This window comes from Delphinapterus leucas, chromosome 14 (genome assembly GCF_059928025.1).
Source record: "Delphinapterus leucas isolate spDelLeu-1000000601 "Yukka" chromosome 14, BTC_Dleu_Yukka2, whole genome shotgun sequence".
Lineage (NCBI taxonomy): Eukaryota > Metazoa > Chordata > Mammalia > Artiodactyla > Monodontidae > Delphinapterus > Delphinapterus leucas.
In genome coordinates this window covers 22,188,150-22,204,956 of record NC_143142.1, presented here as the reverse complement: position 1 = coordinate 22,204,956, position 16,807 = coordinate 22,188,150, and the positions used below count along the sequence as shown (strand labels likewise).

General features: G+C 48.6%; 1 protein-coding gene across 4 annotated transcripts in view; it reads right to left on the bottom strand.

Annotated features, from left to right (window-relative positions):
• KREMEN1 (kringle containing transmembrane protein 1) overlaps window positions 1–16,807 on the bottom strand; it is a 93,438-nt gene that overhangs the window by 12,938 nt on the left and 63,693 nt on the right. For 2 of the 4 annotated variants that reach the window (XM_089894657.1, XM_089894660.1), the window contains 2 exons: window positions 16,648–16,805; window positions 10,296–10,427 (listed from right to left, as the gene is read on the bottom strand). Coding sequence is in view for 2 of the 4 variants with exons in the window: in XM_089894660.1 (XP_089750786.1) it covers window positions 16,797–16,805 (9 nt within the window). In the remaining 2 variants the exon portion in view is untranslated. The other 2 variants (XM_089894661.1, XM_089894658.1) reach the window with 2 other exon arrangements.

Here is a 16,807-nt window from a genome sequence, read left to right as displayed (position 1 = left end):
TAAAGATTAAATGCCTCCCTCCTGGGATGTCACTTCTCTGGTGCTAAGACTCCCTTCCCAGGTGCCAAGGCCATACTGACCTGATGTGTACATGCTGATCTGTTTTGTTTTTTTTTAAACTTGAAGGAATGTATCCCTGACTTGTTTGATGTTCTTTGTTCTGACAAGACATAAAACTGTGCTGAAAACCATGCTTCTATGGAGCAGTTTCTCAGAGTTATCTGAGAGGCTGTCTTCCTGGCTATAGTCCTTAGTTTGGCTCAAATAAAACTCTTTGCTATTCTTATTATAAATTGTTTGTTGATTATTTTCATCAACACCTCCATCCCCAGCCCTGAGGCTTCCAGGGAAACCCCAGGTTATGGAGCTGGGGAGAGAGTGGACAGTTCAGCCGACCTCACTAAGCCCTGGGCACTGGCTGAAAGATCTGGGCTGCAGGGGCCAGTTGCAGGCACCTGGAAGGTCACTTGCATTCCTGCAATAATAACAGCAAACTTGAGCTTGCACTCACCAGGCGCTGGCTAAAATGCCTCACAAGCCTCATCTCAGGGTCCTCACAACCCTGGTGTTAAGATACCTGCTGTACAGAGGAGGACACCGAGGGCCACAGGCCTGGTGCACAGCAGGACCTGCACTCATACTCAGCTTGTCTTAACTCCCAGCAGGCTGGATACCCAATTAGCAGAGATGGGCTTTGACAAACTTAGCCAGAATCTGGCTAGAAGATAGCGGAAGATTTAGAAAGAAGCTATTTTAATTCCAACATGCACGAAGGTTTGGAGCTTATGTTTAGTTTTGTTTGAGTTGTAATTGGCTATGGGGAGGGGACGGGGCAGTGTCAGCTTGTCATTGGCAGCCTCTAAAGGTCTCAGCTGGCTGTGTCCAATGCCACTGTCCTAAACTGCTCTGCCACTTCTACCCCATTGTCACCTCTGTCCTTTCCCTGGCCCAGCTCCTACTAGGGCTGAGTTACCTTCAGCATTTTCCTGAGCTCCCCAGCAAGGGGACTGTCAGCTCCTCTGTGTAGCAAAAAGGCATCAAGGCCAGAATCATTCAAAGGCCGTCATAACAAAGACCATTGATATGGTTTCAGATTCCACACTGCAACTAACCTTTGAAAAACTGCCAATTTTGTGTTTTAGTTTATATCAAAGAAGAATAGCCATTGTTGTCTGAAAAAGCTATTGAAATGCTCCTCTTTTTTTCCACCTTCCTATCTGTATGAGGTTGAATTTTCTTCATATTTTCAACCAAAACAATACACCACAACAGACAGAGTGCAAGAGCAGACATGGGAATCCAGCTATCATCTGTGGAGCCAGACATGAAAAGATTTATGAAAATATTTTTTAAAAAGCCATCTTCTCACTAATATTTTTTAAAATATAGTTACTTTAAAATAAAAATATTTTTATGCTAACAAAAAATATACTTACTGTTATTTTTAAACAAATTAATAGATTTTTTAAGTTCTCAATTTAAATTTCTAATAGGAGTATTAGTTTTCTATGACTGCTGTAACAAATTACCGCAAATTTTGTGTGGCTTAAAATAACACTAATTCATTCTCTTACCATTCTAAAGGTCAGAAGTTGGAAATGGGTCTCATTGAGCCAAAACCAAGGTGTCACCAGGGCAGTCTGGGGCATTTAAACAGTGCCTGGAGCTCAGTAGGTGCTAAGTGTTGGCAATCATCATCACCTTCTTCTTTTTCTTCTTCTTCTTCTTCTTCATTATTATTAATGAGGTTAGAGAGGTCAGTTGAAGGCAGATCATAAAAGCCCAGGAAGCCCCGTTATCCTGGGAGCACTGGGGTTCTTAGGGCTGGTATTCGGTTATGGAAGGGTTTAGGCAGGAAGGAGCTGGTCAGCCCTGGGTTTAGGAGGGCCCCCCTGTGGGAGGGTGGAGAATGGATGGGAGGGGGAAACCACCAAGGACACTACTGCTGTCACCCAGCAAGGGGTGGTTTATGGCTTGACCTTGGCAGTGGCAGAGGGATAAAGGGCAGTAGATGGGATTGAGAGGAAGGTTGGGACAAGGCCCACGTTTCTGGGCCAACAAGAGTCCAAGGGCCGGATAGGTAAGAGTCACACCTGTCAAGTGCAGGAGCGGCTGCCTGCAGAGGAACAAGCTTCCTGCCGCAGGAAGGTGAACGCAGGGGTAAAGGGCCACCTGCTGAGGATGCTACAGGGGGTGCCTGCACTTGGACAGAGCACGACCTCCAGCTCTGACAGACATTCCAGATTGTGACTTAAATTACTTGGTCCTGGCATATAGGAAAGCATCTGTAACCAGAGGTAAATTAGGCAGGCCTGGGCCACAGATGGGGTGGTTAGCCTCCCTCAAAGTCTCAACGTGCTGTCTGAGGGCCTCCAGGCTCTCTTACATGCATGCATGGGCCTGCCCACCAGGTGCACACTCCACCTGTTCTCACCCACTACCCTTGTCTTCTGCTGGGTGCCCAGGCTGCCCACTGGTGCCAAAAGCCTGTGGCTGAAGGCATGGTGGGACTGTGGTCCTCAGGGCTGGTGTCCGGACGGGAGGTCTGGGGTGCCCAAATCTTGCTTCCCGTGAGGTTGCCCAGTGAAATATACACACCAAGACATTGACAAACAGAAAAATGATACATAACTTGGTTCTGGAATAGTCTCAGAGGAGCCTGCACTGGGCTTGGGGGCCTTTGACGTCACCGAGTGACAAGTCCTGCTTTGCCATTAAATGATTATGGCCATTGATCCTGAGCAAAAGCCACACAAGGCTTTATGTGCTTGTGCAGGTGATAAAGCATATTGCGACCAGGGCTGGACTCCTTTGGGGCATCCCTCCTGCTGTCTGCTCTGGCGTTTGTGGCTTGCTGTGTGCTGTCTCACTGAGAGAACACAGTGGGACCTCCGGGGGTCCCAGATGAGGTAAGAAAGTTGTGACCTGCCTCAAGCAAGTCAGATGGTTGTGGGACATCTGTTACAGTCGATGAACCTACATTGACATGTCATTATCACCCAAAGTGCAAAGTTCACACTACAGTTCACTCTTGGTGTTGTACATTCTATGGGCTTTGGCAAATGTATAATGACATGTATCCACCATCAAAGTATCATACAGAGTATTTTCACCATCTTCTGTGCTCTGCCTACTCATCCCTCCCTCCCCACTAACCCCTGCTGTCTTTTTGCTGGATCTTTTTGCTGTCTCCATAGTTTTGCCTTTTCCAGAATGTCATATAGTTGGCATCATACAGTATGTAGCCTTTTCAGATTGGCTTCTTTCACGTAGTAAAACACTTTTAAGTTTCCTCCACATCTTTTCATGGCTTGATGGACTATTCCTTTTCAGTGCTGAATAATATTCCATTGCCTGGATGTAGCACAGTTTATTTATACATTCACCTCCTGAAGGACATTTTGGTTTCTTCCAAGTTTTGTCAATTATGAATAAAGCTGCCATACTCATTTGAGTGCAGGTTTTTATGTGGACATGTTTTCAATTCCTTTTGGTAAATACCAAGGAGCATGACTGCAGGATCATATAGTAAGAGCATGTTTAGTTTTGTAAGAAACCACCAAACTGTCTTCCAAAGTAGCTGTACCATTTTGCATTCCCACCAGCAATGAGAGTTCCTACTGCTCCTCACCAGCGTTTGGTGTTGTCAGTATTCTAGATTTGGTTCATTCTAATAGATGTGTAGTGGTATCTAATTGTTTTAATTTGCATTTCCCTGATGACATACGACATGGAGCATATTTTCACATGCTATTTGTCATCTGTATATCTTTTTTGGTGAGATGTATGTTAAGGTCTTTGGCCCATTTTAAAAATCAGGTCATTTATTTTCTTATTGTTGTTTTAAGAGTTCTTTGTAAATATATTTTGGATAACAGTCTTTGTCAGATGTGTCTTTTGCAAATATTTTCCCCCAGTGTGTGGCTTGTCTTCTCATTCTCCTGATATGTCTTTGCAGAGCAGAAGTTTTACATTTTAATGAAGTCCAGCTTATCAACGATTTCTTTCATGGATCATGCCTTTGGTGTTGTATCTAAAAAAGTCATCACCATACACAAGGTCATCTAGGTTTTCTCCTTTATTATCTTCTAGAAGTTTTATAGTTTCACATTTTACATTTATGTCTGTGATTCATCTCAAGTTAAGTTTTGTTAGAGGCGTAAGGTCTGTGGTTAGATTTTTTTTTTTTTTTTACATGTGGATGTCCAGTTGTTCCAATACCATTTGCTGAAAAGACTATCTTTGCTCCATTATATTGTCTTTGTTTCTTTGTTAAAGAGAAGTTGACTATATTTATGGGGATCTTTTTCTGGGTTCTCTATTCTGTTCCACTGATTGATTTGTCTGTTCTTTCACTGATACCACACTGTCTTGATTACCATAACTTTACAGTAAGTTTTGACATCAGGTAGTGTCATTCCTCCAACTTTGTTCTTCTCCTTCAATATCATGTTGGCTATTCTGGGTCTTTTGCATTTCCATATAAACTTTAGAGTCAGTTTTTCAATATCCAAAAATAACTTGCTGAGACTTCAATCGGAATTGCATTGGATCTATAGATCAAGTTGGGAAGAACTGACATCTTGACAATATTGAGTCTTTCTATTCATGAACATGAAATCTCTCTCCATTTATTTAGTTATTCTTTGATATCTTTCATCAGAGTTTTCTGGTTTTCTTCATATAGATTTCGTACATATTTTGTTAGATTTATACCTAAGTATTCCATTTTGGGGATACTCATGTAAACAGTACTATTTCTCTAATTTCAAATTCCACTTGTGCATTGCTAGTATATAGGAAACTAATTAATTTTGTATATTAATCTTGTATCCTGCAACTTTGCTATAATCACTAATTAGTTCTGGGAGTTTTTTTTTTACTGATTCTTTCAGATTTTCTACATGGATGATCATGTCATCTGTGAACAAAGACAGTTTTATTTCTTCCTTCCCACTCTGTATACCTTTAATTTCCTTCTCTTGTCTTATTGCATTAGCTAGGAGAGACCACACCTATTTTTAATGCCACTGTATCCTTTGTACCCAGCACCATGCCAGGCATAAGTAGGTGCTCAATAAATATTTATGGAAAAAATGAACCATGTGGTCACTTAGAGGCAGAAAGCCTAAGAGAAGAGTGTGTGGTGTGTGTGCATGTGTGTGCGTCAGATGTGCACCTGCATGATAAGCACATTTGTATGACAGTGTGGGCATGCTTGTGCACGTGTGGTTGCGTGCATGCATGTGGTATGTGTGTATGGAGAGACAGTGTGTGTGTGCATGTGTGTAGTGTATGTGTATGTGAATCTTCTAACAGTGACTAGTAAACTCTACTCAGTCACTGTTCTGGAATCAGACTCATTCGAAGTAGCAGCCCCCTCTCTTGGGGAGAATTGAGGAGGGGTTGGAGAGATGCAGCCCCTTTCTCTACCTCTTATTCACTGGTGCCCTCCTGGGGCCAAAGCTCCCAATGGCCTGTGGGAGAGTCGGGGAGAAGATGCCATTCCCACTTGGGACTCTCCAAAGGAGAGAAATGCAACATCTTCCTGCTTGGAGGCCAGGGTCTAACAGGGTTTGTGAGCATTTCTGTCAGTCCTCGCTTACATCATCCCTGCTCACCATAGAGCTCAGACATATCCAAGGGACAGCTGGGTTCAAATCCCAGCTCTGCTATTAGTTCTTTGATATTGAAAAAACTTTCTTCCTCCGAGTAGGGGAAAATATTATTACCAACTCTGTTGTCATGGTTAAATGAGATAATGCAAGCAACATGCTGTAGTAGGCAGCCCCCACAGTGGCCACCAATGATCCTCACCTCCTGGTATTCACACTCTTGTGTAGTTGCCTCCCACACCGAATAGGTCTGATCTCTGTACCAGCAGGACACTGCAGAAATGACCAAGTGTGATTTCTGAGGCTACATCATAAAAGACATTGAGGCTTCCATCCTCCTCTCTCTTGCATCACACGCTCCAGTAGCCAGCTACCATATCTTGAGGATGCTTAAGAAGTACCATGCAGAGGTTTAAGAGGCAAGGAACTGAGGGGGCCAGGACCGACTTGCCAGCTGCATGAGTGCACCATCCTGGACATGGATCCTCCAGCCCCAGACAAGCCTTCAGATGACGGCCTCCCTGGCTGACATCTTGATTATAACCTTGTGGGAGACCCTAAACCAAAACCACTCAGCTAAACTGCTCCTGAATCCTGACCCAGAGAAACTGACAATAATACATTTTCATTGTTTTAAGCTGCTAAACTGTGGGGTACGTTACACAGCAGAGTATAACTCATATATGTGTGCAGCACAGTGTCTGGCACTGCGTGTACTCAACAAATGATAAGAAGGCACGGTTATTAGTCACTCCTCTCCTTTGGAATCAAGCTTTGTATCTAGGTTGAGCTCACTGTACTAGGTTCCTTCTTCCCTTAGGCTGTGGGCTGTTCTAGGTAATGCAATGGAGGGCTGGTCTCATCAGTTTGCCAGCTGTGTCTGAATCCCTCTTTGACTTGAAGAGGATCCCCACCACCACCATCCACGGGCATTTCCATCTTGGACTAGTTAACCTATTTCCTGATTTTGTGATGTCTCCAACACCAGGACTGGTTTTAAAAAACATACAGGCAGGCCTCCTTGAATGTCTCTTTGTCTATGAAGGCAGAGGCTCCTAAAGTTAGGATGAACCTCAAGTCTCCTAGTCTAACGCCCCTCCCTCTCACTTTAATCCAATGTCCCCATTTCCCCATCTGGGCACCTGGACTTCATCTATCATCTGTCATTCTCAACATCACATCTTTTACAGAGCTCATCATTCCCAATTTTTAAAAAAATCTCTCACCGGCAAGCACCTGTTTCCTCCTAATCTGGCTCCCTGAGCAAGTGGAATCTGAAACCAGTCCCTCCTAAATATTTATACCTGAGAACACTAAGGAACAAGACACACCTGAGCTGACCAGCCCCCACTCCCCATCTTCCTCTAGATCCATCTCCTGTTGCCCTGCTATCCCATCAGGCTGGAAAGCAGCCTCTTTCAGTAGCACCCCTGCCCTGGAGGCAGGGTCATCATGCTGATACCGCTAGACATAGGGCTGGCTGCATAATTTGTGCGGCCCAATGCACAATGAAAACATGGGGCCCCTTCTTTGACAATTATTAAGAATTTCAAGATGGTGACAGCAGAGCCGAGCACAGGACCCTTCTGAACGTGTGGCCCTGTGTCACCGCAGAGGTAGCCTTTGTGTGATGCGGGCCCTGCTGGCACCAGTCCCTGTTGTCTTAGAATTCTCCAGTGCCTTGTGTTTGCTTTTCTCCTCTGTTCTTTATTTTCATTTTCCAGCTCCCCCTTGCATCCTCTTCTTTTCTGGAAAGCTGGCCAGGACTCTTGGCTGGTGTGGCCTCCTCTGGACATCTTCAGGGCTATTGGGTTTCCCTTAACATTCATCTGCCTCTTGCTCTGGCACCATCTTTTTTTTTTTTTTTTTTAACATCTTTATTGGAGTATAATTGCTTTACAATGGTGTGTTAGTTTCTGCTGTATAACGAAGTGAATCAGCTATACATATACATATATCCCCATATCCCCTCCCTCTTGCATCTCCCTCCCACCCTCCCTATCCCACTCCTCTAGGTGGTCACAAAGCACCGAGCTGATCTCCCTGTGCTATGCGGCTGCTTCCCACTAGCTATCTATTTTACATTTGGTAGTATATATAAGTCCATGCTACTCTCACTTTGTCCCAGCTTACCCTTCCCCCTCCCCGTGTCCTCAAGTCCATTCTCTACGTCTGTGTCTTTATTCCTGTCCTGCCCCTAGGTCCTTCAGAACCAGTTTTTTGTTGTTGTTTTTAGATTCCATATATATGTGTTAGCATACGGTATTTATTCTTCTCTTTCTGACTTACTTCACTCTGTATGACAGTCTCTAGGTCCATCCACCTCACTACAAATAACTCAGTTTCATTTCTTTTTATGGCTGAGTAATATTCCATTGTATATATGTGTCTGGCACCATCATGTCCCTCTCCTGCCGTGGCTGAATTGATGTCAGGGACTTTAGCCACGTGGGGCTTGGTTGCAGATCAGTACCCTCTCTCCCTGCTACTTTTCCACTGGTGTTTCGCAAGCTGGGCCAGCCCACTTCTCCAGCCTCACCCACTTGCTCCTCCTACATGCTATGCTGAACAGCACTCACACTGGACCTCCCTCAGATCTTGAGGCATTTCAGGCCCTGACACGACTGTGAGATTTTGAATAGTCATGGCAGAGACAGTGCTGTGGATTCACCAATTTCATTTCCCACACCGCCTCCCCCGCAGGAGGACTATACTTCCCAGAAGCCCCTGTATCCAGCCCAGCCCATGTGACTGGTTACAGCCAATGGGATGTGGGAGGAAGTGAAGTACAGTGAAGGAGTATACTCCTGGGTCCTGCCTCTAAAATCTCCTGGAGATCCTCTGCCCACTCACTCCCCACCCTGCCTGTTTGTGACATTAAGGGTGCCTTGAATCCACAAGATACTGGAGCTAAAGATGGAAGCAGTCCACGGCTGACTTTGCATAAAGTAAGAAACACCCTTGGCAACTGGGTGATGCCCTCCATCTAAACCGAGGGCCCAGGGAACACGCCAGATCAGCTTTCTCCCCATCTTCCCAGTCCAGTGCTTGCCACCACCTTCAGTTTTTTTTCAGGAAGCTCCATGCAGCTGTGGAAAGGGCACAGACTGTGGAGGCAAAGTCATAGTAGCAACTTGGGCATGAATTCTGCCTTCTGGGCCTCAGTTTCCCCATTGGAAAGATGGAGGAGGATGATCCTTTGAGATCCCCCAGCCTCTCATGATGGGCTTTGGGACCTGGGGGCTGACAGCTGCCCCTCTCACTCCCTCTGGGTACCCCTAAGTGTCGAGCTTGTCTGTGCACTCAGCTCCCACAGGTAGCTCCTTTGAGTTTGGCATTGCTTCTGGAAGTCTGAAAGGTTATAACCGTCATTTGTGTTTGTGAACACAAATGGACAGGGATGGCCAGAGGTGACTTTGAAGTCGCAAAGCCCTGGGTTTCAGTCCCAACTCTGCCACCACTCACCAGGTCGATGACCTCGGGCAAGGGACACCTATCATCTGAAGAGGAGGACCTAAGCAGCCAGGATTAAATGAGACTCAAAAAAAAAAAAAAAAAGCAGACTTTACTTCTCTGAGACTCAATTTCCTCATCTGTGAAATGTGAATATAACCATACCCACCCTACTGGGTGGTTGGGAGGATCAAATGAAATAATATGAAGTGTGTCGAGTTTAGCAGCGAGTCTGGTCCTCGGGCATTTAATCAATGTCCCCCATTGATATGACAAAGTACCTGCTCTTCAGCAAATGTTAGCCCCATGGTGGGTGGGCCTTGCTCCCCCCGGCTCTGTGTACACACCCATCATTAGGGGGTCTTGCCCCAAGTGGTTTGAATGCTGTAGCTGCTCACAACCCTTCACCTGGAGCGGGTGCTGTGGTGTTGGGCTCTTTCTCAGGGTGAGTCTCTAGTGCCTAATTCAGAGTTTTAAAGATGTAGCCGGCGTCATTTCCAGAGAGCATTCCAAGGCCTCAAAAGCCCATCAATAGCAAAGTTATAGCAGAAGCCCAGGTCAGCCACCCCCCTCAAACTGCTGCAGACCCGTTGGCGGAAGATCAGACACCCCGATTGCTAAGGGTTAATTACAAACTTGGCGCCCATCTGCTCCAGAACTCTCAAGAGTCTTTCTTTTTTCTCTTTCCAAAGGCATAAACATTTGTACTGCAAGTAGCCAGGGGGGCTTCAGTTGTTTATTTTGTAGTTAACAAAGAGAAGAACCTTTTGGCTTGTGGCCCAAGTGTTCTGCTGGCCTCAGGGAGAACCTTTTGGGAGGTGCCCCCTACACAAGCAGGTGCCTCTGGGGGTGGCTCAGGTTGGGGTGGGGCAGGCTAACAGCTTCAGCCCTGCCCTGGGAGCCCAGGTGACTTCCCCAAGCAGGGGAAGTGCTACCTCTCAGGCTTAGTCTGTCTTGGAAACACACACCCCAGCATTTTGACTCTTCGACAGGAGAAAGAACTGCTTTCTTCTGAGTGGTATGCCAGTGAGAGGCAAATGTTGTTTTTTTACACTTTCCATTTAAAAAAAAAAAATCAATGTGCTTCCCCCCCCCAAATTGCACATGTAATTCAATAATATAAAAGATTCAAGCTACATATAAACACATCAAATAAAATGTGTTGAACAGTGACTTAGAATTTCATGGTATGGAAGTAGAATAATTCATCTGCTCACGTACCTGCTGATGGGGTGTGTTCCTTTTATAAGCAGACAAAAAGGATGCTCTTAAATAAAGATCTTCCTGTTGTTGGGTCCCGTGGGGTCAGGGCGCAGAGGACTCGCCTTCTGAGCAGACATTTTGAGAATCCGAGAGCTCCTAGGTGTCGTGGTGAGAGAGAGTGTCCTGGGTTAGTCAACAGGGTTAGGGCCCAGAGCAATGGAGGTGGCGGTTCAGGGCTGATGTTCTGCCGCAGCACTCAGATATTACCACTGAGCAGCGCTGGTGAGCAAGGCTGCGCAGGGGCGGCTCCTGCCATGAAAGCAAGGGCGTGGGAGGCAGAGTCGGGGCGAGCGGAGAAAGAGCTGGGCCTGGGGTTTTAGCCTGCCTGTTTGCCCACCTGGGGCCAGGAGGGAAATAAAAGGACGTCAAAATTCTGCATTTGTTCCTGACCTGAAGCAACAGATGAAGAAATCCACTGCAGGCAGGAGGCCTGCAGAAGAAGGGTATTTTCACCCAATAGATAACGTTACTGAGAAGGTGATGGTCAGTAGATATTTTTATAAAATAGGGCCATATATTGAACATATTGGGGGAAATTAGCTACTTAAAGGAACCGAGTCAGGCATTATTTTTCTAAGGAGTGAACTGCCCTTTGTGCATTGTGTGCTTGGAATTTGATAAACAGAGTTTCAATCCCAAAGGCAGGGCGCATCTGAGGTCCCATGCTCTTGGTGGTCCCCGGGAGGTCTGGCTGCAGAACCGTGTGATTCCGCTCCCGTTTGGGACTATGGACCAGGCCCTTGACATGCTGACCCTCTCCAGACCCGTGTGGTCAGAGTGTCACCACCCTTAGTTTACTGATGAAAATCATTAAAATGCCGTGCCAGAGCTGAACACTTTACCTTTATTATGTTATTTAATCTTCACAACAACTCTATGAGAAAACTGTTAGACCTATTTTATAGATGAGTCAACTGAGGATACAAAGGTAAAATAACTTGCCTGAGGTCTGGGAGCTGGTGACAGCAGAGCCTGCATTAAACCCAGTCCCCACAAGTTCAGAGCTCACGGTATTAATGCTCCTCTGATGAGGAATCAAGGCTTCCTCAGTGAAGCCAGGTGGCTTGGCTAGGGTTACCTACACAGGTATGTTGGCAAGCCTGCCTCCTTCCCCCACCCCTCAGCAGCGGCCGCCTTCCTCAGTCCTAGCTTCCGGTCCCTGTCACCCCAAACAAGACAGAGCCACAGCCCGGAGTGTTTCTGGGGTACAGGGTTCCCAAGACTTGGGCCCAAGTTGCAAATGACTCGGTGGGAATGGAGAAAAGGCAAACAGCACCAAAGAGAAAGGCCACCCGTGCAGCCAGTCTCCTGCCCCGAGAGTCAGCCGGGGAGCCAAGGGGTTGGAGAAGTTAAGCAGATTCTTTGCTAAGCCCCTTTGCTGAAAGATTTGATGGCAAATCTCAGCCAAGCAAGGCCACATGCAAAAGGGCCGCCCTGCCCGCCTTGCGGCACTGGGAAGGCCAGTTTCTAAGAGACTGGGGCTCCCTACGTGGGAAAGGGAAGTGATTTTTGCCCAACATCTGGCTGGGATGTTCCAACTCATGGGTATTAGCAAAGGAGAACAAGGCATTGCTGAGGGTGGCAAATTAGTTATAATTAAGAGAACCTGGGAGACGCAAACCACTGTGAGGGCCACCAGCTGTCGTGGATCTGGGGCCTCTGGAGGAAACCGGCCGCCACCCCTGCAGTGCAGCCCATTCAAGCAAAGAGCCTCCCCTATCCCTACCCCGCCCTCCCTTGTGCTCCCAGGGGTCAAGCGCTGCTGTGCGTTAGGGTCTCCCTTTCTGCCCCACCAGCACCTTTTCCTTCCCTTTCTCCACAATTTAAACTCACCCAGCTTGTCTCTCAGGAAAGCAAACAGGCTTGGGGGAGGGTTCAAGTCCCGATTGCTGTGCTTCTTGAGTGAGTTATTTAACCTCTCTGAGCCTCAGTGTCCTCATCTGACACATGGGGATAATAACGAGGCCTAACCCATCCAGCTGTTGTGAGCATTCAAAGGGATGAAAAGCGGTTGGCATGGTGCAGGGGCTGGCCTGTGGGCTTGCCTCCTGTTTTCCTACAGCCCGCGAGCTGAGAATGGTATTTACATGTTTTAATTATTGGGGGAGAGTCAAAAAAGAGGAAGAATACTTTGGTGACATGTGAAAGTTATACAAAATCCAGGTTTCAGTGTCCCTAAATGAACTTTTATTGGCATACAAGCTGCCATGTGTTTATATATTGTCTGTGGCTGTTTAGGGGTGGACCTTGGGGCCCACCTCCCACTGCCGATCCCCACTCCCTCACAGTCACCCGAAGGCTTGAGGACTTGAGGTGATGGGGGGGTCCTTGGGGGTCCCTGGGAATAGGCTATGGTTGGAGTGGATGCTGCCCCCAACCACTGCAGGCAGAGTTGAGAGGTTGTGACAGAGATTGGAGACCATAGGACCCACAAAAGGTAAAATAGTTACTATTTAGCCCTTTGCAGAAAAAGTTTGCTAACTCCTGGTGTGAGTACCTGACACTGGATAAGTGATCAGTAAAGTGTATGCATGGTTACTATTATGATTATTACTCTTTTGGTCTAGTTTTAACTTTCAGGTACCCCTGTTTTGGCTTAATGGAGAGATTCTGAAACTGAAGTCCATGGAAGGGTTTCTGGGGCTGGGTGGGGAGCATCTCTGAATCTCCAGAATTTCTATGTAGCTTTTGCAGGTGAGGTCTTTTGGGGACAGGCTTCGTGACATTCCTCTGATTCCCAAAGGAGTCTGGGTTGCCAAATAGGTAAAGAAGTGTAGGTTTGATGCTTTCCTCACCCTAGGCAAATTGATCTGTATTTTCCCTGGGCTGTCTGGAAGCAACAGGGATGATATTTGGGGGAGATATTTGGGGGCCACAGGGTTTCCCCTCAGACCCCAGCCCCCTGCCCAAGTGGGAGGGGCTTGCAGAGCAACAGGAACCAGGAGCCTTGGCTTTGGAGCCAGCAGACTTGGGCTCAGTCCTGGCCTTGCCTTCCACTGGCCAGACTGCTTCTCTGAGCCTTGGTTCCCAGGCTGGGTTGACCCAGGGATGACTTTGAGGGTTGAGCACAGTGTCTGGCACACATACCGCAGAAATGGTAGCTATTATTATTATCAGCAGCAGCAGCATCCTTGCACATTCAGATTTCCTCAGCTCACCTGGGACCTATAAAAAGCTGCCCCACATTTGGCTAATATGAGGTTTGAATTCCCACTGAGTGCTCTTGATCCGATTTTATCTTTGGTACCAGCGACTAAGGCGAGTTCATTACACATATTCTCACGATCAGTGTGCAAAACAACAGGTCCCCAATTAAGTTTTTAGAAGTTCAGTGGCTTCACTTGAACAGGGACAATGGTAAACGTTCCTGAGAGCTAAATAAGAGAACTGAAGCTTCTCTGTTGCAAGAACCTTGGCTGTTTCAGATCCTGCCATCTTTTTTCCCAAGGAGTTACTCTGGACCTCAAGCTTGGATCTGTTTTCCCCCTAAAATGCTTCCCTGTGGAGCCTGGTTCCCCAGCCCAGTCATCCACAGTGGGCAGGTTCATTCCAGAGCCTGGTAAACACCACTGAGAGGGCTGAGGGCATCCCTGCCACCGGGCTGTCCTGGAGACGGGCCTCTCGGACACAGGCTGGTCCACGGCCAGCCCAGCCCGGTGCTGTCTGCGTCCAGTTGCCGGGTGTTAGCCCCATTCAGCAGGGATCTGGTGGCTCCAGACAACAGCTGGAGACCAGGACGGGAGACTTCCAGCTACAAGCAAATGTTGCTGCTTCTTGAGGTTGAAATATTCTATCCCCCAAGTGTCCCTTTCAGCCAAGCAAAAACAATCAATCCCCCATGGGGACCCAACCCTGCCAGAGGAACAAAAGCTTCCCAGTTCTCTGCATCCCAGAGACCGTCTGCAGCTTCAGGCACGCACAGCCCAGTGGGGAGAGGGGATGATCACATGACCCCCAAGCTTGGAGACAAGGTCACCCTTGTCCAGCCCTTTCGTCTCCATGGGAAGAAGGGCCTTGGTTGCCTGACAGAGGATGGTGCTGATGCTGCCCTGGTGCTGGCTCCCGGATGGGCGGGTTTTAGTGTCCCATCTTGCAGGTTCGGAACAAGGAGATGAGGTCAAGGTCAGCGATCTCCAGAGTCCACTCAGATGGGTTTTGGGGGCTCCTCCTGGCGCTGTTTTAGGCAGGACAGTGGTGTGCATCCTGGCTGCGTGTATTTATTTTTCTGTTGCAGGCGGATCCATCTCTAAGAAGTTCACCAGCTAGGCTGTCCCATTTGTCTTCCACCAGCCATTAAAAATATTTTCCTTCAGGGAAGGAAAGCGCATACGGGAAGCAGGGGAGAGCTCAGAGAAGATAAACACTCAAGTGAAGCTGGCCTGTGAGGTGCCATCATGTGGCAACGGCCACAGCAGGTTAGGGCTGACTGCCTGGGCACAGGCCGAGGTCAGGAAGGGAGGGGACAGCGGGAGGGGGGCACAAACCCCACATCAAGGCAGCGCTTTCTGGAGAAGTGTCTGGAATGACTGCTGTGCTGCGCAGTTCTCCTCCCCTGCCCCTCTCTGTTCCGCAATGAATTTCTGGAGTGATATGGCCTTCAAAGTCGAGTAACCAATACACTGTGGATAGTGGAGGAAGCAGCCAGTGGAACTTAAGGCCACTGCCTATGAGTGGATGATTCGTTTTAGAGGAAAAGGTGACTACCGACCAAACGTCTCAAACAAGAGGGCTGTCACAGTTCAGTGAGCGTCGGCAACACTCAGAAGCTTCTCAGGGATTCTGGCGGGTCTGGGGTGGGGCCCAGGAACCTGCATTTCGAACAAGCACACCAGGGGTTCTGAAGCAAGTGGTCCAGGCACTGCTCTAAGGAACGTGTCTGCATCTGAGGTGGTGGTAACGTGCCCCCTTTTCTCCTTGCCATAACCAGCTGGAGCAGGGAGACCTCCCCCAGCAAACTGCCTCCTGAGAATTTGGACCCGGGGCTCCCAGAACCAGCAGTGGCTGTGTGACTGAACCAGGTAGGTCCGAAGCTTGGCTTCCGGGGCTGCCCCCTCTCCTTCTCCACGAGCCAGCTCCCCCCACCCCACTCCTGCCCAGGCTCCCCCTCATCTGCCTGAGTGTGTCCGTGACACTGTCCTCAGCAGCCTCCGGGGTGGCCCCAGACACACCCTGGAGATGTCATCTGTGTCCCCATTTCCATGGGCTGTGGAACCTAGGTCTGACCCTCCCTGGGTCTCAGGCTGCCTGTCCCGGCCTGACAGCTCTGCCTCCATGTCCCACGGGATCTCACTCAGCCCAAACAGAACTCAGCGTGTCTTCTCTCTCTTCCGGTGCCTTTTACGTCCTTTATCGAAAAGACTGGCCTCTCTCTCTCCCCAGCACCAAAGTCAGGATGCTTGGGCATCACCCTAGACACTCCCTTGTTCTTCACCCCCCAGCTCCTTTCTAAAATAACAAGGAACAGCCACCACTTACTGAAAACATACCACAGGTAATTCATCACAACTCAATGAGGTAAATAAGTACTGTAATTGCCCTCACCTGACAGGTGAGAAAACAGGCACCTGGGGAGGGGGTACGCGCCCGAGGTCACGTGGTGGTGGGGTTGGGGGATGAGCCAGGCCCCTGGCCTGCGGAGGTGGCCAGCTCTCTCTCAGGCCCTCCCCTCCCTCCACGGCGCCGGTGTGGGGGCCTCGGCATCTCCCGACTGGCCTCCTTGCCCTCGGTCTTACCCCACTCCAACCTGTTTTCCAAATGCACGTAGGAAATCCTTCTCACTGGGAATCTGGCGTCGCTCCTCCACTGAAACCCTTCAAAGCCTCCCTGTTTTACACCCCCGGCCTCACAGCGAACCAATGGTGGGAGCTGAATCCTGCAGGCTGACTCAGCCGTACTCTTAAGTTTACTGCCCCGCACTCCTATCTGAGCCTCAGCTTCCTCATCGTCAAAACAGGGACCACAGGACCCAATGCAAGGGCCACTGGGGTGCACAGCTCCTCACGGGAGAGGGCAGGTCACACCCGAGCTTCTTCCGTGTTATAAAAAGGAAGGGGTGGGGGGAAAGGGGAGAGGAAGAGCTGGCTGCTCTGAAAGGCAGGGAAACCCATGTGGACGATAATCATGTAGCATGCTAGCCTTCTTGACCTTCTGAGACGTAGATGCTGTGCATCTTACGGGAGGGGAAGCTGGGCCGACCGACCTGAGGCCACTTCGGACCCAGGTTTTTTGAGTGCAGAGCCCCTGTGCCCTTGCCCGTGGCCACCCTATGTCCACCGTGCACCATGTGAGTTTGGAATCCCAACTCTTCAGACCTTACCGGCCGGAGATCGGCTGTGGGTCAGAGACGCGATGAGAGCTGAGCGACTGGAAGACGCTGACCCAGTGAGAGCCCGAGGTCCTCCCAGCGCGACACCTTCCTGGCCTCGGGCTTGGGAGCCTCCCGTAAACACGACAACCTAGGGCCCATCACGATTTCT